The following is a 26,507-nucleotide window of genomic DNA, read 5'->3' on the forward strand; positions in this document are numbered from 1 at the left end:
CGAATGCTCCCTGCGCACACTCTGCCATTGAGAGCGCCACTGCCCCCTAATGTATTGGAGGTGCAATTGCACTTTATTCTAAAACAGTAAAAAAAAAAAAAAAAAAAAAAAAAGCATGTTCCCCAAGGTCAAACGTGCCCCCCCTTGACGAAGGGGGCGCGCCCCACTATTTGAGAAGCACTGATATGACTGTTGACTGGAATCACCACTTTCCGAAGTAAAGCATCTGTTCATCTATCTCTAATTCATTGTACATTATACATCTGGAAAAACAAAGCAGAAAATTGTGCACATGTATTAATGCAAACATTTTTGGTCCAAGCATCAACCTTATAGCAGCAGAGCAATATTTTCATATACTTCTAAGTAGTGACTTGCAAAGCAGCCAAGAAATGATTAGCTGGGACAATTACCCAGGAACGACCTGGCAACCAAACAGAGTAAACAAAAAATGATCCATTAGCTGAGAGTACACCTCTTTTCCAATGGGGATCTTTGTACAGGGCTGCTGGCAGACGTAAACAGACATAATGGAATGGTTTCATGTCGCCCCACATGTAAACTGGATGCTTTGGACACATTAACAATCCAAATAAAGCCCACATGGTTTGTAATTAGCTGGACTCGACCTGGTGGCGGATACAAGAAAAAACACCACCAGTAGTAATGCAGTGACGGACGAATGAAGCCTCATGAACACGTGTGATATTTGTTGTCTAGATCATTCTTGGACATTAAATAATTTCCATTGCACTAGCTGTTATCTTTAAACCAAGAGCACCATCTTTAGGACTAAAAAAATAAATAAAATACAAGTGCTTCACGAGGCTTCATGAAGCTTCATTTTCACCTCACTAAAAAGGGTACTTCTGCGGAATATAGACTTAATTACATAAGATTAAATAATTCCAGCAGATCATGTAAGCTAAATTGGAACCCCTAAAGCAGTGGTTCATATTCCTCACCTTGATGGAGGTACTAAACGCCGTGAGTTTCATTCGACAAAAAAAAAAAACTCAAAGAATATTGACAGCAAATGATTCTGACATTTGCTGTTGACTTCCCAAATGTGCAGCTTCAAGTCCCACACTCATCAATAGGATTTCGCATAAAGATTAGTGGAACAAACTATCTCAAGTTCAAGTATTTTGTCGAGGTATCATTGACATCTGTTGTCGCGACGCAAAACGTGAATGGAAGTATCCATTGAGAGACGTTGCAAACTCTACTGAAAGTGCACGACAACATTTGCGAAATTTCTGCTTGTCTTTACCAATGAAATATGTATATGCATTTTATTTTTGTATAAACTTGTGTACGAGTTATGTGTTTAAATAAAATGAATAACGTGATTGTGTTTTATGCCGTGGCAAGCTGGATTTAACTGTATTATTGACTGTATTTTCATGTTTATTTTCTGGTGTGTTTACTATTTTATCTGACTGTTACTTTCACAGTGCCAATAAAGGACAGATGTGTTGCACCAGTCGAGTTCGTCTGCGTTTGCATGTGGACCGGGCGCAGCTACAACCGAAGCGTTAACACCTATAAGATAAGTTTTGCTCTTCTGCATTAAAAAATAGTAAAGAAAATAAATTTTAAAAGACTGTCAAAAGGCAGAGACGTTCGAGGATGTTAAGCTTTAATGTTCCTGCAAATGAGCTCGCAAATCTGCATCAGCGAGATATCAGACAAGTGCTTAACATCCACCAATGCATGTTTGTGAAATTGTGTTGAATGCATTGCACGGGTGTGGAGATATAAAATGTGGCTATCTTCATGATGTATGATTACGAGAACAATGAGTAGAATTACGAACGATGATCACATCCAACAAGACGTATCCTTCACCATATTTCAACACTGATATCATTTTCCTCTTCCATCACTTTAGATAAATTGGAAAATGTGTCTGCTTCTTACATATTGAAGCAGACAGTGAGTGGAATCAAGTCATGGGCTTAATAGAGAAGGGTTAAATGGAGAAAGAGCAGCGGCGACTGATTATTTTTAAACATTTCATATTAGCAAAATTAGACGTATGAATGAAAGAAAGATCATTTTTGTCACTCTCTGCTTTAATTCTCGTTACTCCATTGCTCCCCTACAGCCTCGTTTACATTCACAAATGGCCAAAAGAAGTTTTGACTTCGCTAGAGCCGCACACATATTCAACATGTTGAAATTTTAATAAGGGCTCATTTCAGACAGAGAATGAGGTCGTTTATATTTTCTCCTGTTATGCACCTTCTTCTTTATGCGATTATGGAAGCGTACGTATATGGGGTATCCAAAGGGAGTTACGCAGGGACAATCGTAGATTTAGCTAATCTCATTTTAAGGTGATGGCTGTGTGAAGACAGGCCGACGTGCCACAGTTGTTTGAAAGGGACAGCGCCCGTGAGTATTTTTGAGAAAGAAGAAAACTCTTATTACCCTTATTAAACTTCTATTTCTTCAGCAAGACAAGTGGCGAGGGAAAAACAAGCAATTCTAACAAAGCAATCAGAAGATAACCAGCACAGCAGAAAGTGGTCAATTGATGTTAAAAAAAACAAAAAAAAAACAGCAAATGTAATTCTAATTAAAATATGTTCTATCAGTTAATTGACCAAAGAAGAATTATATTTACTTTATTTGCAATGGTTAATTTAGCTTATCTATTCTTTAAAAACTAGTCTTGTCATATTTGCTCAAAATGTCTTTGCCACTTTAACCGTTAGGCATTATTGTGACCCGTTTTGGGCTTTTTGATGGTTCTGACCAAGTCATTTCAAAATAAGATAACGCCCAGGTTAAGTGACACTCTAAAAGCTTTTCATAATATTTTTTTTTAGTCATATAATTGAAGTAAATGAATGAAAAGTAATTTACTTGAGTTATAAAAATGGAACCTCTAGAGTCGAGAAAAATAGACGCTAACATTTTCAAATGCCTAAACGACATCACTATGCATGAAATCGGTGTTTAAGATAATTATGTTTTTAAAAATACATCTGTGACTGTTTACTTGCCGGCAATATTTGGGTTAAGGTTTCTTTCTGAAAGATTCGGAATAACCCGTTTACATGTCTGAGTGATGCTAACTCCATAAATGGTAATGTGTTCGACCCTCCCCTCTAAACCGCGACGCATGGGCTCTCGGACAGGTTAACGACACAAACAGACATCATGTCCGCTTCGTATTTTCTACCATTCATAAAAGACAATTTCACTTTTTATTGTTACTCACTAGGGATGCACAATATATAAAAAATCTATCGATGTTGCGATATTGGCACATGCAATAATTCATATGAAATTTTATGCTTTTACCTGAATTTAAACAATTAGCAATTAGCAATTAAGAAAAAAAAAAAAAAAGCATAGACACCATAAAACAATAAAACACTATACAGTCAAACCTCGGTTTTCGAACATAATCCGTTCCAGAAGGCTGTTCCAAAAGCAAATTGTTCGAAATCCGAAACAATTTTCCCCATTATAATTAATGTAAATAATTTTAATCCGTTCCAAGTCTAAAAAAAACTTTTTCCAAGTTTTTTTTTTTTTTTTTTTTACCACCATTTTACACCATAAACTGTTAAACACCATACAGTTTACCATAAATAGAAAAGGGTAGAAATAGAAGATATCCTATCTAAAATGATGAAAAAAAAATGCACTTGCTTTCTTTGGACCCATGATTAGGGGCCTATACACGATGCAAAACTTTAAAAAAACAAAAAAAAAAAACAGTCAGATTTGCGTAAATAACCATGAACAGGTCTGTTCCGAACGAACTTTGAACACATAAAAATAAAGACAAAGATAACAATAAAAATAAAGAAATAAAAACATTAAAAATTACACATATGTCAAGAGAACAAAACAGTAGTTATGTCCTATTGTTGTAGTCGTTTTCAGTTTGAAGAGAGTAATTGTCCAAGAGAGAGAAACCCTGATGGGCTGTTATGTGGAAGGCTGCAGGCGGGCGACAGGGCGAAATTTAAGAGCCAGGTTACAAACTCTTTACTGCGACGCTGCTGACTCATCGACCTGCTCTTGAACGCTTCATAAAATCGGATCAAGGTTCCTCACAGAGTGATGCCTGATGCTTTTCTTAAAACAACAGTTAACGTTTCTGCCCTCTTCATCTGAGACCTTTGTTCTCGAGACAAAAATTCTGCCGATTGTGAGAGGAACGCAACATAATTCCAGCTCATGCTCTTAAGACGTACTAGGCTGTATTAGTTGTAAAAAGCTTACAATGACAACCGCACTCTGCACAGGCTACTTTGACGAGCATGTACCCAGTGTCATTTCAGCTCTTTTTAATGACCAACCCAGTTAGCAGGGCAGAATGTCTCGCTGGCTCAGTGCACACGAATACGAGCACATCATACGCACGCTGCACTCGGGCAGAGTTTGGCGGCTGTCACTTGTAAGTTTGGACAGCTCCGTAGAGAATAACAGGCACAGAATGGAGAAGCCTGATTGACAAGTTTCACGCTGGCTATTGTTATCCTGTAAAATTGGGTATTTTCTGATTAATTGTTTTCTCTGAAGTGCGTCCCGTCTCCTTTGTTTGCTTTCAGTGCTTTCTATTGTGTGCAGATGTCAAACGCTTCTCACCGGTTATTGAATTGTTTCAAAGTATGCACAGTGAGGATGTTCAATGTAATTCTTTTTCTTTGTAAAGAGTCTTACTGGACTGTAGAAATTCAAACCCAGCGGTGAAATTAAATTCCATTACGGATGGCAGGACAGTAAAAACATTTGTTGTCATTAAAATGCCTCTTTGGGGGGATAAGGAATGGCCAAGTTCTTTTTGAAGCAGAAAAAAAAAGTAAACATAGACTTGTTTGGCGGAAAGAGGATGAGTTGCCACTAATAATAATACATAACTAAAGATGTATCAATTATTTGGTTTGAATATTGATTTAAATAAAATTAAATGACTAAATAATCATTTATAATGCACTCACACAATCATATAGTTTTTAATGCATCAAAAAAGAACAAAGATTGCTCGCAGCCATGAGCCCCCCCCATTAAGCATTCATTGTGTTTACTAAATATGACCGCAGGTAGTAGCTTCATCCCCTGCTCATCACTGTCACAGCAGGTTGACACATCACAAGGATTATTCATTATTATGGATTCATTTTATCATCCGCCGTGAACACCCGTAGCGGGATCAAGGCACAAAGCACAAGAGAGAGACTCGTCATCATTCTTGTAATCACTCATTTATATATGTGTATATATATATATATATATATATGACTACGTTTGGGTCATGACCGTGAGGTCAAGTGTCAGTTTTGACCTGATGTAATCGGCATCTAGTTTCAACTGGTTTTAAGCTATGTGATGCCACGAGCTATGTGATGTCAAGAATCTTTCATCTCTTTTTCGGGTCAACAGCCAATCAGATAATTCCATGTCAGTTCCACATGTCTAGCCACAGCCAAACCGAGAAGTGTGTGTGTCGGATTATTACCTCTGTTCCTCGGTGCATCTCCACAGCCTAAGGGGGCTTGGCGTCTCGTGATTCCCGGTGGATTCTCATTGTTTCTCGTCTAGTCAAATTTGTTCTACGCCTCTCCTGGAGTGAATGAGTTAACTTTAAGAACTGTAATATCGCTACCTAACTCTCAGTATAAGATGTGAACAAACTGCATGTATTACGAAAGTCATAAATAATTTAGATTTGAGTAGATAACAATTTGAAAAAGACACGAGAGTCCTATCCAGAAACTAGTGCTGTGTCTCCTAAGTCCTTGGAGGTGCAAGGAAATCACAGCATAACGTTTTGTTAGTGTTCTAGAACTTTCCCTTGTCTCTCGAGTCTGGAGTGACCCGCTTGACTGCTGCGAGCGGTTCAACCCCTCGCCAGCGGACGTGCGAAATTGCGGGTACGCGAGGACCTTCACCATCACGATCGGCTCCATTGAGCGTTCCATTGAGCATCTGGCGATCCGTCATTAAAAAAGTGCATCTGAAGTGCTACTATTTCGCATAGTCTGCTCCGACTCCCACGCAGGGGAGCGCGCTTGAGCTTTATGATTATACAACCGCAGCCACGCATCATTCGGTTATGCTCCCAACACTCCGAAACACAATCTGCCTGCTATTATGAGCGCGATTGTCAACGCGTCTACGTGCGCGTGTGGGCGACTGGGTGTTTATTTGCATTTTTTCATGCCACCTTGAGTGTGTACATACGCGTGTACCAGCAGCTGTTAATTTCTTTCTCGGTGGCCTTGTAGTGCAGCATGTGTTTGTGCTTATGTTCGAATAAGTCACCTGCCTTCAGTGTTGCCACAGTTACCTTGAAAAAGTAACTTAGTTACTTTACTGATTACTTGGTTTTCAAAGTAACTAAATTGCGTTACTGATTACTTGATTTTAGAAGTAACTAAGTTAGATTAAAAGTTACTTTTTTAGTTACTTTCAGCAGCTGCCGATAACACCATCTCAACATAAAAATAATGCGGGAGAAACGGAGTTCCAAATACTTTTTTGAAAGTGCATTTTTAACATGGAAATGAAGTATTTTTTTATTTTTTTTAATGAAAAACAAAATAGGCAGTCTCTCTTGACTTCTTGTAACATAAATACTTTTTTATAAAACAAAAAATAAAAATCTATCCAGGTTGAAAATGACAATCCCCGGAATTCCTCTCTTGTTTGTTCCGCTATTCCAGTGTGTACACTTGAGTCGACTCGCGCATGCTGAAAACGTGACTTGTCTGACGTCACTCCCCCTGGCGAGAGGGCGGAGACGACCTCATCCCATAATGCTTCACGGACCAGTTGAGGATGGAAATAAATTTTTTTTTACCACTTTTATGGTACATAATGTACACTTTTTTTGTTGCGTTGTGTGCCTGTTGGTTAATCAAACTAGTAGTAAAAGTATCATCACTTTTTTGTTTTGAATGTGCAAACCATTCACGATCAGACCATGGCTGAATTCAGTGTGGTGATCAATGACTTCCGCCTCATCTTCGTAGTTAGCGGCAGTTGTTTGTTACTTTTAGTGAGGTATTTTGCCTTCATGAAAATGTGGAGTAACGCATTGAATCTCTGGACAGTAACTTTAATCAGACTACTTTGTAGAATAAAGTAACGCGTTAGACTACTCGTTACTTTGAAAAGCAAATTTTTTTGAGTAAGTAACGCGTTACCGGCAACACTGCCTGCCTTATATGTGAGCATAAACAATTGTGCATAAATAATTATCGGTGTGAGGGAGAGGGCTGGAAACGCGAGATGACTGCTGCGTTCACGTGACGGCATGTGCGGCAGGGGTGCGGAAATGTCTTTTTTGGCAACATGCGTGTAACATGTGCGGCCTGGTCGGCGGTTTGCGACACACCGACGGTGAGCCCGCGTGCCAGTTAGAAAGCACCAGACAGCGGCGCCGAGCCATGCCCGGCTCCTGCCAATGCCTCGGGCCTCTTCCAGGGAAGAATAAACAGCCACTAGCAGGTAGTGGGACTGGCCTCCATTTGTTTAAACAATAAAAAAAACAAATCAACATTTGTGCTCATCCAGAAGAAGAGCCAAATAAACATATTGGCGTTTGCATCATATTAAAAACTCAGAAGTGAGGATATTTTTCATCAAATGTGATGCAATGAAATGTATACTGATGGTTGGTAGAGGTGTGATGCAAGATATAAAATCGTAAAACTGCAGATGCGAGGATTTAGGGCAGTGGTGTCCAAACTACGGCCCGGGGGCCATTTGCGGCCCGCCGTCCATTTTTTTTAATGGTCCGCGACATATGGTAAAAATGGCATTTGACTCAGTTCAAATAAAATAAAAACAAAAATGTTTGGAGACGGTCAAAGTAAGAAGGGAAGGTGTCGAAAAACACAGGTGCTATTAAAGGTTATTTTAGTTAACTAAAACTAACCAAAAAGTAAAATTAAAAAAACAATTTCGTTAACAAAATAAAATAAAAACGAAGATGCTTTTAAAAAAAAGAAAACTAACTGAAACTAAATTTTATGTTTACAAAACTAACTGAAATAAAACTAACTATAATTATAGCAAAAATGGCCTTCATTTTTAGTCTTTGGTAATTAATTGAATGCATGAGCCTTTGGGAAGGATTTTAAATGTGATTTTTAGTAGATTTATTTTGATATAAACCAGAATAATGACGTCACGCCCATGGTGTTTTTTAAATATTGCGCACAAGTAATACACATAAAAAAAAACTAAAATACTGAAATTAACTAAACTAAAACTAAGCATTTATTAAAGAACTAAAACTAATACAAAAACTAACAGAACCACCCTGAAAACTAATTAAAACTAAATTAAAAACAAACAAAACTTATATACTGTAGCATTTTTCGAAATATGCAAACGCACAAATACATTATTTGTACAATATTTAGGACAAAACACAATTTCTCTTCATAACATGATGTCGCCCCTGCGTCCTTCTGATTTTTCTGTATTTGGCCCTCAAATGAAAAAGTTTGGACACCCCTGATTTACAGTCTTCAAAGTTTGACATTTATTCATAAGTGGAGGACAAAATTCCACTCAAAAAGGCCACTGCAATTTGAAGGCTCCTTCAATTGCAGCCTTCTTTTTCCAGTTTTTCCATGACCTTTTCCACAAGTCTCTCTAGATATTACTACTCAATACATCTGAAGTTGTGTTGAAAATCATAGAAGTTGTTGTTTTAGGAGTCAAAATTAGTGCATTCATTTAAGTGCCCAAAGCGCTTTCACCTGCAGTCACGCAACAGTGGTCGGTCACTGCCAGTCCACTGGGAGCAAATCGGGGTTCAGTGTCTTGCAAAGGGACACTTCGACATCGTCGCAAGGGTTGAGGATCAAACCCGCAACCTCACAGATGGGAGATCACCACTCTACCACTGAGCCATGCCACCCCTGGTGTCAAATCCAGGTCCAGAAAGTAAAACCCCTGCCACAGACTGGCTTTAGCCACAGGTGCTTCGACTCAACCGGCAGGTACACACCTGGACCTGAAGCCAAACTGTGGCAGTTTTTACTTTCTGGATCTGGATTTGACACCTCTGAATAACACACCTGCCACTTCTCCACCACTTTCTTCACCTCCTTGCTAAACTTACCATTGCTCTAGACCACAGGTCTCAAACTCCAGTCCTCGAAGGCCGCAGTCCTGCATGTTTTAGAGGTTTCTCTCCTCAAACACAGCTGTATCATGTAATGAGGATCATTATCAGGTTCCTGCAGAGCTTGCTGATGAATCAGGTGTGTTTGAGGAGGGAAACCTCTAAAACATGCAGGACTTAGGCCCTCGAGGACTGGAGTTTGAGACCTGTGCTCTAGACTGCTGACCCGTAGCGGTGCGCAACAGCGAAAATCCGCACGTTTGTGACGAAAATCCGCACATTCGTCGAAGTTAAAAAAATTGAACTTTTTTCGCGTTTCGCCTCGCGGTAGCCAATCGGCTTCGAGTACGGGCCACGTCACACACAGCGTCCTCTCTATTGTCACCCCGAGCGCAACAACACGGCCAGCCGTGACAGAATGATGATCAAGTCTGTTTACTTGCTTTTGAACTGTACCGAGTTAGCACTAGTGCTTATTATTAACGCCAAAGCTATTTTTAGCTCAAATGCCGGCCGCCCGATTGCCACTAAAAAAAGCGAAAGTGCTATCACGTACCTCAAAAGAGGAGAAAATAGTGCCACGGCTGTTTAGTCCCAGGAAAGAAGTGAAAGTAGTTGGCGGTGCTCACTTTTTGTTGACTCGCTAAAGTGCTCCACTTCCTTGTTCACCAAAGGACACGCCTCCTCCGCTCGGGTGAGCACGAAAGCAACCGTTCCAAAAACACTCGAATGAAGCCTTCCAGTTCGCCTTTTCGGATTTGGTGAGAACGTAGCCTAACTCTTTCTCTGACCAATTCAGGATGTACCCCTGCCTCTTGCCCAAAGACAGTTGGGGTAGGCGACCCTCGTGACGATAAATGGTTGAGAGACTTGATGCATGGACATGGTCCTTGGGGGAAAAAAACAAAAAAGTCTCTGCACAAAAATGTTTAAAACCCTCGCGTCTTACATCATCGACTTCAAGTTTCGCAATGACTCAACTGTACTTGCACCGTGTGCTCGTCCTTGACTGCGGTTCTCCTTTGGCGTACGCGCACTTCTTCCTTGCCTCTGGTGGTGCATTGGGAGGCAAGGCGGCGTTTGGTTCCTCGCACGTACTGTGTTCTAATTACCGCTAACAGCCTTGAGCTGGCCTCGTCATTAGAGGGAATTATTCTCAATCCAATCACCTATTGGTTACGCTGTGCTGCTGAAGCCCACAATCTGTCCTCATCCAGTGGCTAAGATTGCTGGCGACGTCTGCTGCATTGCAATGGACGAATGGTGAGACAGGAAGGGGAGGAGGGAACGAGGAAAGAGGCTAATTAAAATGTTGTAAGGAAACTTTTTAGGTGTCTGGTTTCTCAATGACTCTGTTCCAAGCATGCTTTATTTAAAGCACCTTAGTCAGGTTTGAGGTTTGTTGTTGCTCATGGGGAGTTACTTGTGGTAAGAGATGTGTTGGAAATGTCCCATGACTGGTGTCACAAAAGATATATTTCACGTTTTTTCCTTCAACTTGAGTCAGGCAATCAACCAGAACATCTACAAAGAGATCCTGCGGCGAGTGGGAAAATCTGTGGCTCACGCTGCCCAGAGCATCTGACAGTTCCTGCCCAATAGGAACATATCTCCCTACTGACCAGACCTGGTTCCATGTCATTTCCTTCCTCTTTCCCAATCTCAAGGAAATCATCAGCGGGAACATTTTGAAAATGCAGTCAACATCAAGATTGCAGTGAGGACAGAACTGACGAGGATCCTGGCGGAATTTGTTCCAGGAGTGCATAAAGGTGTGGCAGAGAAGGATGGAAAAGTTCCTTAGACTCCAGGGGGATTCCTCCGAAGAAAATATGTTTTAGAATGCAGTTTTGGATCTTATCTGGCACACCTCATAACATTACATGGTTAAATTAGAATAATGAAATGATTGAATTACGTATACAGCACAGCTAACATTCACAGTGGATTATTTTACTTAAGACCAATTCACACATACTGCAGAAATGACGCATTGCACTGGAGAGTTGAGTTCACCCGATAACAACGTGTATATAGAGTCCTATTTGTAAACAATAGCCGCGCTTGGCTGTTGTCACATCGATGTGCTTTTTGAACATTATTTCTGGGACTTCTACCATGGGTAAGTACGTTTTGTGTTTAAATAGTGTTGTTTTGTCATGTTTAAATTATTCTCAGCTCACTTTTTTGTCTTAAATGTCTGACTCATGTCATGCTATGTAGCTAGCTAGCTAGCTTCCTTCCCCCCAAAAAAACGAGTTCGCAAACGGTTTTATTTTGAAATATCCCAGATTTACCTTGATGCGAGACGCCAGACTTCCTGTCCGACTCGTGTCATTTCTTCATCCTCATGAAAATCCACATGCGGCGCCTGGAAGAAATCGAACGCTTGCGGAAACCTCCCGCATCGCTGCACCATTCTGGCAGTGTGAATTGGGCTTTAGTATGTTTTCTTTTTTTTTTTTTTTTTTTTTTTTACACTTAACTCTTTGACTGCCAAAAACGTTTAATGACGTATTCTAAAATCCTAATGAATGCCGCCAAAAACGTTTACGTTACGTTTTTAAGGTTTCTCTCTCTCTCTCTCTCTCTCTCTCTCTCTCTCTCTCTCTCTCTCTCTCTCTCTCTCTCTCTCTCTCTCTCTCTCTCTCTCTCTCTCTCTCTCTCTCTCTCTCTCTCTCTCTCTCTCTCTCAATGGGCAACGTCTTGTGCAGTGCTGCCTTGTCACTAAACAAAAAATATTAGTGTCAAAGTCACTGTTGTGCAAAAAAAATGTATCTTTTCACAAAAAGCTTGTTTCTCTCTTAATATTTTTGTATTTTCGCTTATGTCACTCAAATGACCTGATTTCAAATGATTACTAAAGAACGGAATAAGGTAGAAACACTTTTTTTTTCATGAAAGAATGGAATCCAATCTTTCATATTTATGTCATTATACCGTGCAATATTCTGTTTGCTTTGAAAGATGAGTGAAAATGCTCCAAGTCAGCTGGCACTGTTGTTTTTTTGTTGTTTTTTTTGGGCAGTCAAAGAGTTAAATGACAGTGAAAGGAAGAAATGAGGAAATGGTCCTGAACTTATATAACAAACTAGCAGAGCTTATTGTTTACAACATCAATTTCATTTGAACTGTACACGGAACTAATAATCAACAATCATTCAACCCTCCATCTTGCTTATTTACAATATGCTTTGTTCCCTTACTGCACGGGTGTCCCCTTGTGTTGGGGGGGGGGGGGGGGGGGGGGGGATATGCGGGAAGAGAATACGAATTACTTGGTAGGCAGGTGCTGTTCCGCTTGGCAGACTGCTGTCAACACAGTGAGGATGGATGAGCAAAGACAGTGTGGAGAGGGATGGCGCTTATAACTCCATCCATCCATCCATCCATCCATCCATCCCACATTTCCTTCATCTTTCCCTCTGTTCAGTTGCTCCACCTTTAGTCCTCATTTTTCTGATGCCATATTAAAAAAAAAAAAAAAAATTAAAGTGATGGTGTAAAACTAAGCAGGTCCTTAATTGGAGGATTAATTTGTCAATAAATGTTTAGAACACACATATAAACACTCATTTACTTTACATTCATGATTTCATCATCCAATATTTCTAACATTATGTTGGCAATTACCCGCAATGTGATAATACTGTAACCCAAGTTTTCTCTTTTTTTAAGGATCATAAACTTTTTAAGGTTTGAACATTACTATTATTGTGAGTTTGGTTTATTATCATATTCAAGACATTTACTAAATAGTATACTGTTTGCAACACATTTGAACATAGTTAAGAGGTTAATGTTCTTCACATTAAGTAGACACACAGCTGACCTGGATGTACATTTGTTTTTCATTGTTATTGATATAGATGTATTCATGTTGAACTAAGCAGCTCGAATATATGTGCCCACCACATTGCAACATGACATGATTTTCAATTATTTAGTCATCATAACATTTTTTCCCTCTTTACCACAAAAACAAAAACACAGAAAAGCCAAAGAAAAAGCAAAACATGCCTAAGCTAAAATGCCATGCAATTTGCTATAGTATTCCGAATTTAAATATTCTGCCGTCACATAAGAAGTTTGTGCGGCTTCCTAACGGTGCCACTTTCGGGGCATTTGAGTTAAGAGGTTATCCGAGAATTAACTTCAGAGGTTTTTTAAGGTTACACTGAAGCTTAAATCCTTTTCTTTTTTCCTTTTTTTTCTTTTTTTTTTAAACAGTCACTTCTATTACAATGGGTGCAAGGATCCTGAAAGCACATTAGTTTGCCTCTGAATAAAAGCAGTTATGCCACAATTGTTAATTCTGCAATATTTTTTATTATGCTGCAGTAATTAATGTAGCTTATTTGATGTATTGTAATAGCTTGCGATACATTGCTAGATTGTCTTTTTTATGCCCCCCCAAAACACCAAACACATCATTAGTGTTTATATAAATGGTGCCTGTGACTCTTTTCTCCTCTCATTTGAGTCCTATTTCCCTTTTCATTCTCAAGCCATTATTTTAGTGTTTATTTATCTCTTCCACTTCCGTCCTGTGTGTGACTCCCGTGCCAATAAGCTGAAGCAGCGGTATCAGGAGGAGCACCCATGCAAGGATCCATTAGGCAAAAATCAATTTCACACAGAGCCAATTTCATAAATATGGAGCACGGTCCCACCTTTAAAGATATGCCTGACTAGCTTTTAGAGGGATATACAAAACGATAAACAACAAGCTTGTGCCTGAGCGCACTCAGCCTTTTAAATGATAGTTTGATGGCGTGTGCGGTGCGGGCCTGATCCACAATGGGCACTGATGGACGCGCACAAGGCTGATTGTGTGTGGTGAGGAGACGAAGCTTGTACTTCTACGTACAAAATTACACTTAACGTGTCAATGTGGCACAATAAAATTGAATCAAAGAGGTTCTAATTAGCCGAGGAAATGAAGCTCTTTGGGTCTTGGGGCCAATAAAGAGCTTAAGCGGAGGGGGGGGGGGAAGTCCTCGCTTGAAGTGAGGACCTTGTACAAAGAGGGAGCAAAGGGTGAAGGGTTAGAGATTATACAATGCAGTGGGGGCGGAGCTCAAATGGGCAGTCCGGGGTTAAGCTTCAGTCACACTTGTGGGTGCTGATATAAAAAAAAAAAAAAAAAAAAAAAAAGTCCTTGACCCTCATCTGTCAGCTCTCTGGGGTTGTGCCAGTCTGTTTCAAATAAATAATGAGCAGTGATGCTGCTAGCGCATTTTCAAGTAACGATTATTATGATTTTTTTGTTTGTTTTTTGTATATGCGCATTTGTGTGCGTGCATGTGTGACTTTGTCATCTAAAAACACAAATTAAGGTTTGTTAAACAGTGTGTTTTCTACGTAGCTTCAATAACACTGTCAAAAAAAAAAAAAAAAAAAACATAGCCATGCAGTATGCGTTCATCACATCAGATAGTGTGACTGTATCTGGTCCCCAAAATTAATCGTTATATTTAAAAAAGATGTACATTATAAATGTTGAGTTTTATCATTACAATAGTAATAGTTAAATGTATCAACTAAAAGACTGCCCTTGTTTCAGATTTAATTTCAAAATGTAAATTTGTTGAAATGAAGTCTCAAAACACTATTTTCATGATTTATTATCACTATTAATTTATTATTATTATTATTATTATCCATCCATCCATTTTCCTTGCTCCTCACTAGGGTCACGGGGGTTATTATTATTATTATTATTATTATTATTATTATTATTTAATTCGTTTTACTTAAAAATAAGTAGCCCATTCATGTGAAGTGAAATCCATAAAAGTGCCATTTTTATTTTTTCTTATAATAATTATGTTAAGTCAAAAAGATAAGCTTTTTCTTATTTTCAATAAAAACAATCTTTATTCTTAAATGTCACTGTTAAAAATGCACTTCCAATTAAGTGGCAAAACCGGGTATCATTTTTATGTTTATCAAGTCATTAGTAAAATCATTTAAATTTTACAGCAAGTAATCACTGAAGTAACTAAGTTACTTTTTTTAGGGTAACTGTGGCAACACTAATAATGCAATGATACATTTTATTCTTATTTCAGTGGAACCTCTAAATTGAAACATCACCAAGGGTTGTACAATTTTAACTATTCCAAATTATGGGGAACATTTCATCACTAAAGTTGCCCTAATATTCAGATCTGTGAATATCATAAGAGTAAGCAAGAGTTTGTTTGTTTGTTTGTTTTTGTTTTTTCCATTTGCTCAATTTACCTTTGCTGGTAATCTTCTATTTATAACTAAAATCGCCTCCAACATTTGAAGAAAAAAACAAAACATTAAAGTATGAGCATCACGTAACAAGACTGTGTTCACTTTTAAAGGTTCCACCGTTAGTGCAAACTCGGTGTTTAGTGTCACATCAAATTGCACTCAAGTCTGAAATATGCAACTCGTCTGGGCTGTTGTAATTATGACGAGTCAATCAAGCACTCTGATGCAAGTTATTTCTTCCTATTAGTATCCTTGTGTCTTGCACACATTATTGCATACTATTGCACCCACCAAATGAAAACCCAAACTGATAATGACAAGTCCGTATCAAACGGCCGTCAATGTAACCTCGTTTGCAAAAAAAAAAGGTATACATAACTCCAAGGTCTTCATTTTTGTCTGAAAGTCTTTCAGGCACCCAATACAACAGCTGTGTCAAAATGTGTTTGTAGTTTGGAGTGGTTCAGGCCTGCGCTGAATTCTAATGCCTGAAACGGAACCATCGCTCATTGCTGACCTCTTTGGTTTCGACTCAGTGTACCACAGATGATTTGACTCTCGATGTGAGCCTTGAGACGTGTTTATTTAGAAAATGCGAGGCCTGAAAAGTGGCTACTTCACTCCTCAAGGTTCTCTTTTGGTTTTATGGTCAGCGCTCAGGAAGTGGGTCAATCATTCCCAGAACAAACTCACCTTGTGAGGCAGAGGAGGCGTAGTTTGCCATTAGGCAAGGCAGGCAATTGCTTGGGGCCCCTTAGCCAGCAGGGGCCCCCAGAGAGCAGTGCACCAATGACAATTGACCGTCTCAAATTCACTGAGTCAGGTGTTTTGTTTTTTTTTTTTGTTTTTTTTTTTTTAAGGCTTTTTTTTTTCAACAACCATGTATAGTTCAGCATTTTTTAACAACATTTTTTGTTTGTTTTTTATTTTAATGACCATGTATATAGTATAGCATTTTTTTTTTTTTTCGAACGACCATGTATAGTCAGGTGTTTTTTGTTGTTGTTTTTTTTAACGACCATGTATCGTAAGGTGTTTTTTAAGGTGTTTTAAAAAAGATGACCATGTACCATAATGTGTCTTAAAAAAAAAAAAAAAAAAAAAAAAAGCAAAAATGACCATGTATATATTAGGAAAGCGTTTTCAAAAAGATGACCATGTATCGTAATGCAGCTTTTTTATTTTATTTTATTTTTTTAATGGCCATGTATAAGGCTTTTTTTTTTTTAAATGTTTTGTTTTTTTATAACGCCCATGTATAGTAAGATGATTTATTTATTTATTTTATGACAATGGCGTTAATAAGGCGCTACTTGAAATTACCATGTATAGTTAGGTGTTTTTTTTTTGTTTTGTTTTTTGTTTTTTAACGACCATGTATCGTAAGATTTTTTTTTTTTTATGACTATGTATAGAAAGGCGTTTTTAAAAAGATGACCATGTATCATAATGTGCCTTTTAAAAGAACATGTATAATTAGGCGTGTTTTTTTTTGTTTTTTTTAACGACCATGTATAGTAAGATGTTTTTTTTGTTTTGTTTGTTTTTGTTTTTTTAATGATCATGTATATATCGTAAAGCGTTTTAAAGATGGAAACCAAAGGCAGCTGTTACAATGAAAACAGCAGAGGCCCCAGAATTGACCCCTGTGGAACACCATACATTCCGTCATATTGCACATATTTGTCCGAGCACTTTCTTGTTTTGCTTAATATATTTAGCATGAAGGAATTAAAATTCGAGTAATTAAATAAAAAATAAAATCCACACGACATACCATCACAACTGCTACAAGTCGACTACAGAGCGCACCAAATTCCCTGCAGCACATATAGGCCAAGCAATGTAGCGTGATCACCTGTAGCCAATGATGGCCAAGCGGGGTGTATCATCATGAACCACATGAGTCATGTCTTGACCTCCGACGAACCTCAGGGATTCGATTGATCCCATGTTAACTCATTCACTCCCAGCCATTTTCACAGAAGTAGTCCCGTTCGCTCCTGGCTGTTTTACTGGATTTTTGACTGATTTTGCAAGGCCCACAGAATATTGTGTGCTATAAAAGCATGGAACCTATCAAAAGAAAGATTAAAGTCTCTTCTTTTATCAAGAAAAAAAAGTATGTTTCTGTCTGTTTCCGTTTTGCAGCAATTAGCATTAGAAGAGAGCTAAGTTTCATCAGTTTTCACAAATCTATTTAAAATTGTAAGTAATTGAGCTTTTTTTCTACATGGCCCTGGTTGATCTCCTTTGCTCTGCTGCCACCTGCTGGCCGTTGGTGTAATAACTACCATTTCTGCAACCTTTCTTTGCAGTTGGCATTAAAAAAATTTTTATTTTTTTTTAAACGTATAAATACGTCTTTGGGACACTTAGAACATTAGAAAAAAAACATATTTACACGTTATTGGGAGCAAATGAGTTAACAACAACTGGAATAGATGCATTCATTGACTGGGGACCAGTTACAGAGCTACACAAGTTTGTGCTCCTTTTCACTGAGACAATTTCAGCATTTCTCTTTTGGCTCTGGTTTTACACTGTGTCTCGCTTCATCTCCTGCAGTGGGAAAATCGATGCATGCACACAAATGGCACATCTGTCGTCCGAAGAGAAAGAAAACAGAAGTAGCGAAGGCATGTCACCTCCAATGAATATTAAAGGCACGGATTAACTGTGTTGTAATGTGGGCTAATCAGTGGAAAAACTCTTACCTCATTATGGTCTTTGTCTCCTTACTCGAGCAGCCATTAGCCCAGTGGGCAACAGTGCTGTAGTCATACCTGGCGTGCTCCAACATGCCACTCATTAAAAATGTTATTGTTCCCTTTTGCCCGCCAGTGTTCATTTAAAAATACCTCCCTGATTATTTATCTGGTATGCTCACAGAAGATGCAGTAAATAGCGGAGGACAGCATTGATGGTGTTGTTTTGTCCTGTTGCTGTAAGAAACTGCAGCGGACCAACTATTTTTAGCAGTCATTTAAACAAAGATGCACATTGTGATAAAGGATTATTTCGAGGGGGGGAGACAACAACAGAGGTCGGTGGGATATTTTCGGTGTGGTTCAAAGACAAGAAGGGGAGGATTGGGATCAGACAACGCAGTGGCCTATGGTGAAATATTTACTTGGCCTAGATTCATATCAAATGGCCTCAAAGATAACAGGTTACGCAAGCAAACGGGATCTTAATGTGTTGTGTTTTAATGAACGCAAGAGGCGTCTTTAAATTAGGATTGCGGCCGGTTTAAAATAGTTTTGCTGATAACTTGTTGGAACGACGTCGTTACCTAAGCTGCGGGAAGCCGTTCGGTGACAAACAGCGGTTGGCTATTGTCCCTGAATGTCTCTAATTAGTTGCTCTATTCACAAAGCTTGTCTTTTAAGTCCAACGTTTAAAAAAAACAAAACAAAACAGCTCTGAAGCACTTGCCTGTCCTGTTCTTTTCCGCTCAGGGTTGGTAAGAAAGCGCAGATAAAACAGCTTTTGTTGAACCAATTGAAAGGACAAATGTCTGCCATTTCCATTCGAGGCTTTTGGGTTTTTAAACTGCTTTTTTTCTGAAAATATTTGTCTCAAGAACTGTAGACAATACATGCGTCTTTGGGAATAAACAGCCAATTAGCTCATTAGGAAATAAAGTCACATTTCCTGTTTAGTTCAGCTGTGGTATGCGTTGGCATGCTAAACCCTCATTTTGGCTTTTCCATCTTTTTAACATAAAACGTCCAACATTGAAACTTGAATTTACTTACGTCGGTTCTTCCACATTTGTTCAGTCAAAAAAAATATATTTTTCCACACCTAAAACAACAGCGTAGACCATTTTGAAAGCCATGTGGTGAACAGAACCTGTCAAACAATAGTTGACTCGATTTTAGCAGCATGGTAACACATTATTGCCACAATTTCTTCCCACAGATGGCGACTCAAACTGTTTGATGACGTGAGAAACAATTAAGCTGCGCAATGACGACTGGAACGAGAAGCCATCAACTGCTAATGGAATGATGTCTTGCTGTCACAAGGGTATTTAACAGGCACCGCGATGGGGTGAGCAGAGACCTCTCACTCGGAAGTCCTTTCAATTAAGCACCAAGCCTGCCTTAAATGATGTTCGAATGTAATCGGTACCGTTCCGGCCAGGTATGGACCAAATTTCTTTGATCAACAATTGGGTAAAATGAATGGGTCAATGATTTGTTTTTTTGTTTTTGTTTTTTAATCAGAATCAGATATCCTATGTAAAAACACACAAGAAATTTGTCTTCACAGAGAAACACCTAAAAAATAACAAAGGGAGACAGAACGGGAAGCTTGGTGGTGCCTATTAACTCATTCACTCCCAGCCATTTTCACATTTCGCAATCCCGTTCGCTCCCGGCTGTTTTACTGGATTTTGACTGATTTTGCAAGGCCCACAGAATATTGTGTTCAATTGCTATAAAAACAGGGTACCTATCAAAAGAAAGGTTAAGATTCTTTCATCAGGAAAAAAAAAAAAAAGTATGTTTCGATCTGTTTCCGTTTTGCAGCAGTTAGCATTAGAAGAGAGCTTAGTTTCATCAGTTTTCACAAATCTATTTAAAATTGTAAGTAATTGAGCTTTTTTTCTAGATGGCCCAGGTTGATCTCCTTTGCTCTGCTGCCACCTGCTGGCCGTTTGTGTAATAACTACCATTTCTGCAACCATTCTTTGCAGTTGAGAGGCTGCAATAAAGCATTCTGTATGCTCTAGCATAAAAAAGAAACAAAAAAACGTATAAATACGTCTTTGGGACACTTAAAACATTTAAAAAAAAACTTATTTACACGTTATTGGGAGCAAATGAGTTAAGTGCTCCAAGTTTTAGATGAAAAAAAAAAAAAGGAAAATATAAGGAAGAAAGGAAGTATCTGTGTTTTGAACTACTCCACTCTGAAACATATAGTATGTCCAAATCGCTGCACCTTGAACGGTGGCGATTCCATTTTCTGTTTTGATCTCAGTCGCAGGCAAGTCCTCCTCAAGAGCTCAGGTTTCAGCTCAGGTCTGCAGTGTAAGTTACCATGGGGATGCGGTATCAGATGGTAACACATTCAGTGACATGAAAAGTATCGAGCTCAACACAACTGCCACAAAGGTTTGGCTAATGGACTTGCGATGCACCATTTTTGTTTTGGTTATGCATAATTCGTATGTTTAACTACATGTTTACAATTATTAAGGATTGACTATTCGCTATGTCAATTTTGCCACTCCTCATTGACGCCGATAGCTTGAGCTCGATTATTGTAAACACTAATGACGTGTTTTGGATGCTTCGCTGGAGACAAAAGGTGGTTGGCAGCAAACTACACGGTGCTTCAAGCAATATTTTACTAAAATAACCGGCAGTACATTCTCTAATATAACATGCACAAGTACTTCGAAGCCCACCTGAAAATGCTAATGCTAACGCCACCTGATGAGCAGCTTGCAATGCACCTCCTGTAAATGTAAAAAGACGGACAATATACGATAGACGGATATAAAAAGACGGACAATATACGATAGATAGATAGATAGATAGATAAAAACAGAAATGTTTCTTTTGTCACGGCTGTAAATCAAAGTTGAAGACTCACATTCAAACATCAGTGTGCTTATTGCTTACCCAATGAAACGGAGGCAAGTCATAGTCAATCAATATCCCCTTTATTGTAAAAATGAACGGTTAAAGCAAAAGTCAAGTCACACATTTTCTTTACAATATGGTCGACCTCACCTATTAGTCTCAACACTGTATACGGATGAATTTTGTGTTTGTGGAATCTGAATTAAACAGAAAAATCCACCCGTTTTTATCCATCTAAAGCGGCCATTTTGCATAGTATTGAAAATTACATCACCGTGCCTAAAGGCTCAGCTTGCGAACGTCACATGACCAAACCCAGTAATTATGTCATTGATCTATTATAACCTTAGCGTCAACTGCAATCACAGGTATTTTTATGGGGATTTTTCTAATGTAAAATGGATGCATTAGCTCACTAGAGGTTGGGAAACACTGCCTAAGAGCAAACATAGTGATTGTCCTTCATATGACGCGCATGCTCCACACCACCATAAATTTGAATGTCATTAATTTTTCGCTGCATGAAAACAGCACGCCAATTGTGTTAGTCAGGAAGTGTACCACCGTCATCATAGAAAAACAAAACAGACCCGGTAGGAGGACATGTCAAAGGGTCTTCAGGGGTCTGGGTGATGTTTCAGCCTCCACTCTAACGTAGCCTGGAGCTACGAGCCTCAAGCAAAGAGAAGAAGGCATTCGTTTGGGGGGGGAGGTCTCGTAATTTCACATCAGTCTCACTCTGATCACTCACATTGGGTGTTTTTCATCAATCAGACGTGGACTTTTGAATTGTGTTTCAAAACCCCAGTTACATAATCATGTACATTAAAAACAGATATTAAAACACACGAGTGAAATCACTGTTTACTGAGTTTCAGCACGTGGTTTAGTTACTTTGCCTGCATTTGGTTGGTTTGGTATGTGGTTCTCTTGACCCTGGATTTCGGACATCCAGGTGTTTTTATGGGAGTCATAAAAATCTGACACATAATCTATAATATAGATAGGGATGTAATGATAGCAATAAATTGTTGTTGGAACACAAATATTCCATTTCTGCCTCTGGTGGTTAGTTTAATAGTACAGTGTAATATTAACTAGGAATGTTTTGGCCACTGCGGCGGTAACTTATACCAGCAAATATTTTTCAACATCTCCGTCAAAAAACTTTATTGTCACCATCCCCACAATTTTGTGATATTTATTAGGGATGTAACGATATCCAAACATCACGATACGATATTATCACGATATGAAGGTCACGATACGATGATTATCACGATATTTTGGAGGCGTTGGCGATATTTAAAAGAGATCACAATATTGTAAAAAAAAAAAAAGAGCTCATACTAAAAAAAAAAAAAAAGCACAATATTTGTACATAACAGCAATGCATATAAACCACCTACAATCTCTAATAACAACAGTGAGGCACTTACTTGCTAATGCAAGCACACATTGATCGCTTCACAAGCAAATTCGGTTCCCCTTCATCTGACAATTAGCATAGATTTTAAACATAGAAGGCCAAAACATCCCAAATGAAAATTAAATTGCACTAATAAACTAGCCACTAGAGGGTTCCAGAACTGCACAAATGGAAATCAACCTGACTTTTTTTAACAAATGTGTTCCTTTTAAATATTGTGGCAGTTTTAATATCACGATATCATGATATTGCCCTTATCATGACATCCCTAATATTTATCATACCGTGCGGTTCATATCGTAATATTTATCGTATCATGACGTTTGGATATCGTTACATCCCTAAATTTGACATACAAGCAAGAGGGTGGTTGCAAATACCAGAACATCCCCTCAGCTTTCCACATCTAATTCACAATTTGAAATACGATGAGGTGAGTTACGAGCACAGTGGCAGAATAAATTAAACTTGCAAATCAAGGTACTACTCTATTCCTATTATTATCATCACCACGTACGGGATTAGCAACAGCCCTACATATCCTGAAATGAGTGTGACAACTTGGCATGACAACTTGTGCTATTAGTAAGACCTTTTCAAATGTTTCTTGATGCAGCAAGAAAACATAATTATGGTCAAAATATTTCCTGACAGTTTGCAGCTGCCTTCTTGACCTTGATGAAACTACTGGGGGGGGGGGGGGGGGGGGGGGGGCTTCATCCAAGAGAGAATTTTACTTCGACTATTAGAAAAATGAAGTGCAGAAAAGGAACCACTAGCCTTGATTTGCACATCATCTGTGTCGGTGTTCTCTTTGCCGGTAGTGGAAGAGGCTGGTGGAGTCGAGCTCACCTGCGTAGCAAATTGCCTCCGCAAAAAGCTTCGCAACCTGGAAACACAGTTGGGGAGAAGAAAAAACATTACCGGCAACAAAAACTCAAAGAATACTCCGTTTAAATGAGTCAGTTTAAATTGCTGACCTGATAATTAGTGATCAGCGGTACGCCGTGATCGACAGCCATTCTGCGAATGAGGAAGTTATCCTTCAAGTGCCGCGTGTTGTTGGTCGGCAAGTTCACTACCAAGTCAATATGGCCTTCGCTGATCAAGCTACGAAAACGCAAAGGAACTGCATAAGATAAGAAAGTCACATGGACCAGATGATCGACTGCTAACCTGAGCTGTCAGTGCTAAGACAGAATTTCAGTATCTGACTTCATTTTATCCTCGTGTGGCAATAACTAATGTAAAAAAAAAAAAAAAAAAAAAAAAAAATTGTGAGATTCATCTGAGACTTTGATTTTATGTCCATCAATCATCATTCAAGTTAAATGTGTAACACACCAACTTCCCTACTAGACAAGACCAATTAAAATATTGTAAAATATTGTCCACTTGCTCATGCATGTATTGTTAATTTTATCCGTCATTTTTAAATTTAGTCGCAGTTTTAGTCCAGTTTGAGTCACGCTTGTTCATTTTTATCATAGTTGGTCCATCCCATCCCGTTTTTATTTAGTCTATTTTTAATCGACTATAAAACTAGCATTTAAGTCTTTATTTTAGTCCAAGAAAAACATAATTTTATTCGACTAGTTTTAGTCAACAAAAACAGTCAACGTTTTAGTCTAGTTTTAGTCAGGACGATCATTTTACCCGTGTATTTTTATTATTTTTTTGTCAGCAGATAATGTCGAACATTTCAGATCTAAAATTATTTCACATACAATTTTCTCTCATCATTTTTATGTAAAACAACTTGACACACAATTACAGTATATCAACAAGTGTCTACTATGCTCCATGCTACTAGCTAGTAAGTTAGTAAGCATTAATTAGGGGTCGGATTAACATTATTGTTTACAACGTTATAACATTTTTGTTTGTTTGTTTGTTTGTTTGTTTTGCAAAATCATGTAATTTTCATCTTGTTTTTGTTCATGAACTAAAATGTCCGTATATTTTAGTCCAGTTTTTATTAAGCGCAGTACATTTTCATCTCGTCTTCATTAGTCGATGAAAATGCATACTGATTTAGTCGTAGTTATTGTTTATTATTGAGAGTTTTAGTCTAGTTTAGTTTAGTTTTAAATGTGTTGACAACATTATTTTTGTTTAGTTTTCATTGACCAAATTAACACTACATGCATGTAAACAAAATTGTTGTTGGTTGTCTACAACCATGAATTTCTAGTTTTTATATTTCAAGCATACAAGTGGTGTTTTTTTCCCCCCTCAAACAATTTACCTAATAAAGGAAATACATTCTGCTTTTTTGGCATTCGGATCCAGCGAAAAACAATTAAAAACCAGGTGAGCAAGCCAGTTTGAGATTAATATCCTAATTTCAAAGTAGCTCACCAAAAACCTTGTTGAGGTTTTGTTGTTGGTTCATTTTACAGTGTTTGATATGAAGGTAGAAGAAAAACACAATTTGCTAACTTTGTATGAGATATTGGCAGGTATTGGTGGTAAACAATTAAGCGCTCATTTCCTTCACAGGTGTTTACAATATTGGTTATTTTTATGTTATGCAGAGTGGGTTGCATCTCAAATGGATGTATAAAAATGGCCAATGTAAGCAATATAAAAGTTTTTTTTTTAATTTATTAGATTGGAAGCTTTCAGTTGAGGCGTATTGTGAACGACAGCTGTTTGGTTTTTTGGTCTCATTGTTGTTTCATTTGATGTTTGGATGTCATTGCTGGAGGCTTTCGTTACGTGTAATGGCCCCGTCCCTAAATTCTAGTCGTATTTTTTTTATTTTTCAATTTTTTCACTCTGCCAACTACACCTCTCTCACCCTTTCACACATAGTGTATACGGCGTGCCTCTTCATGCTGCGGTGTTTGACAGAGTGTGCAATCACCAACAGATTCCAAAAGAAGATATGAAAGACAGATGACAGATGAAAACAGGTCGTGTTCCTCGATAAAGTGTTGGCCCGTGCGCCACCTCGCGCAGCTGATGCCTGCCAGACTTGCTGTTTGTGTGTCACTGTGTATGAGCGTAATGCCCGCAACACCTCGTTTCAAAACAGGTGGCGGCACCGTTGCGGAGTCATAATATCTTTGTGGCGGCATTGCCCTCGCACCAACGTAACCTTCAAGGTGCATCGATTATTGTGCACGGCTACAAACCTGTTCAAAAACATCAGCGGTGAACTGAAGAAGTAATTGAGCACGTCGTCTTGTGTCTATCGTGTATGTTGTACTTACTGTAGTGGCTATCAACCTTGTTAATAGTTTCCTATGTGCATTCAATCAGTCAAATTGCAAATGTGCAGTATTTACCTTCAAGGCGGGGTCTTCCGTTTTCACTCAGGAAAATGCACTATATAAATACAGGATGTATACTCATTCTACACCTCTGGGCTTCTGTTAATGTGTGGTGGTGATTTTTTCCTAAACTTTCCTTTACTCACTCACACAAGCTTAAATGATAGCTTGTGTGTGTGAGTGAAAAAAAAAAAAAAACGTGCGTGCTGTCAAGTTGCCACGGGATTGACGTCATGCAGCCGACAAATTCGCTCAGCCCCATCTGCCGACAGTAAGTGACACGCCCCCCGCCACCCCCTGCTCTGCGACTGGCTGGAGGGGTAAACAACTGTCTGTCCACAGAAACGTCCCGCTCTTGGAAAAACAAACACAAAATGGCAAAACACAGGCTGTGTGGGTTTAGGAAAAAATCACCACCACACATTAACAGAAGCCCAGAGGTGTTGATTGAGAAAGAGTTCCTGTGTATACATCCTGTATTTATATAGTGCATTTTCCTGAGTGAAAACGGAAGACCGTGCCTTTAATAAGTCTTTTTTATTGTAAAGACCCCCAAAAATAATAAAAACAATAATAATGAATAATAATAATAATGATGATGATGATGATGATGATAATAATAATAATAATTTCCCCTCCTATATTGTGTGTTGACATTGCTGTCATGATGGAGCGGTAGAAGACTCTTCTCGCCACATATTCATCCCCAAATGCAATGAAGTGGACTTCTGACTGAGTCTACTGCTCTTTCTTTGATCTTGGCAGCATATAACAGAGATAATGAAGGAGGTTTGCCCTCAGATCTCAGCATCATATGCTGATCCGATATCCTAATTTGGAAT

At 38.5% G+C, this 26,507-nt stretch overlaps 1 protein-coding gene across 1 annotated transcript in view; it reads right to left on the reverse strand.

Annotated features, from left to right (window-relative positions):
* Positions 1-23,094: 23,094 nt before the first annotated feature.
* Positions 23,095-26,507, reverse strand: part of cps1 (carbamoyl-phosphate synthase 1, mitochondrial) — a 33,738-nt gene continuing 30,325 nt past the window's right edge. The window contains exons 37-38 of the mRNA XM_077537332.1: positions 23,368-23,497; positions 23,095-23,276 (exon numbers count right to left, since the gene is read on the reverse strand). Of these exons, the coding sequence (XP_077393458.1) occupies positions 23,181-23,276; positions 23,368-23,497 (226 nt within the window). The 3' untranslated portion in view covers positions 23,095-23,180. The remainder of the gene's footprint in view (positions 23,277-23,367; positions 23,498-26,507) is intronic.

This window comes from Festucalex cinctus, chromosome 11, assembly GCF_051991245.1.
Source record: "Festucalex cinctus isolate MCC-2025b chromosome 11, RoL_Fcin_1.0, whole genome shotgun sequence".
NCBI lineage: Eukaryota > Metazoa > Chordata > Actinopteri > Syngnathiformes > Syngnathidae > Festucalex > Festucalex cinctus.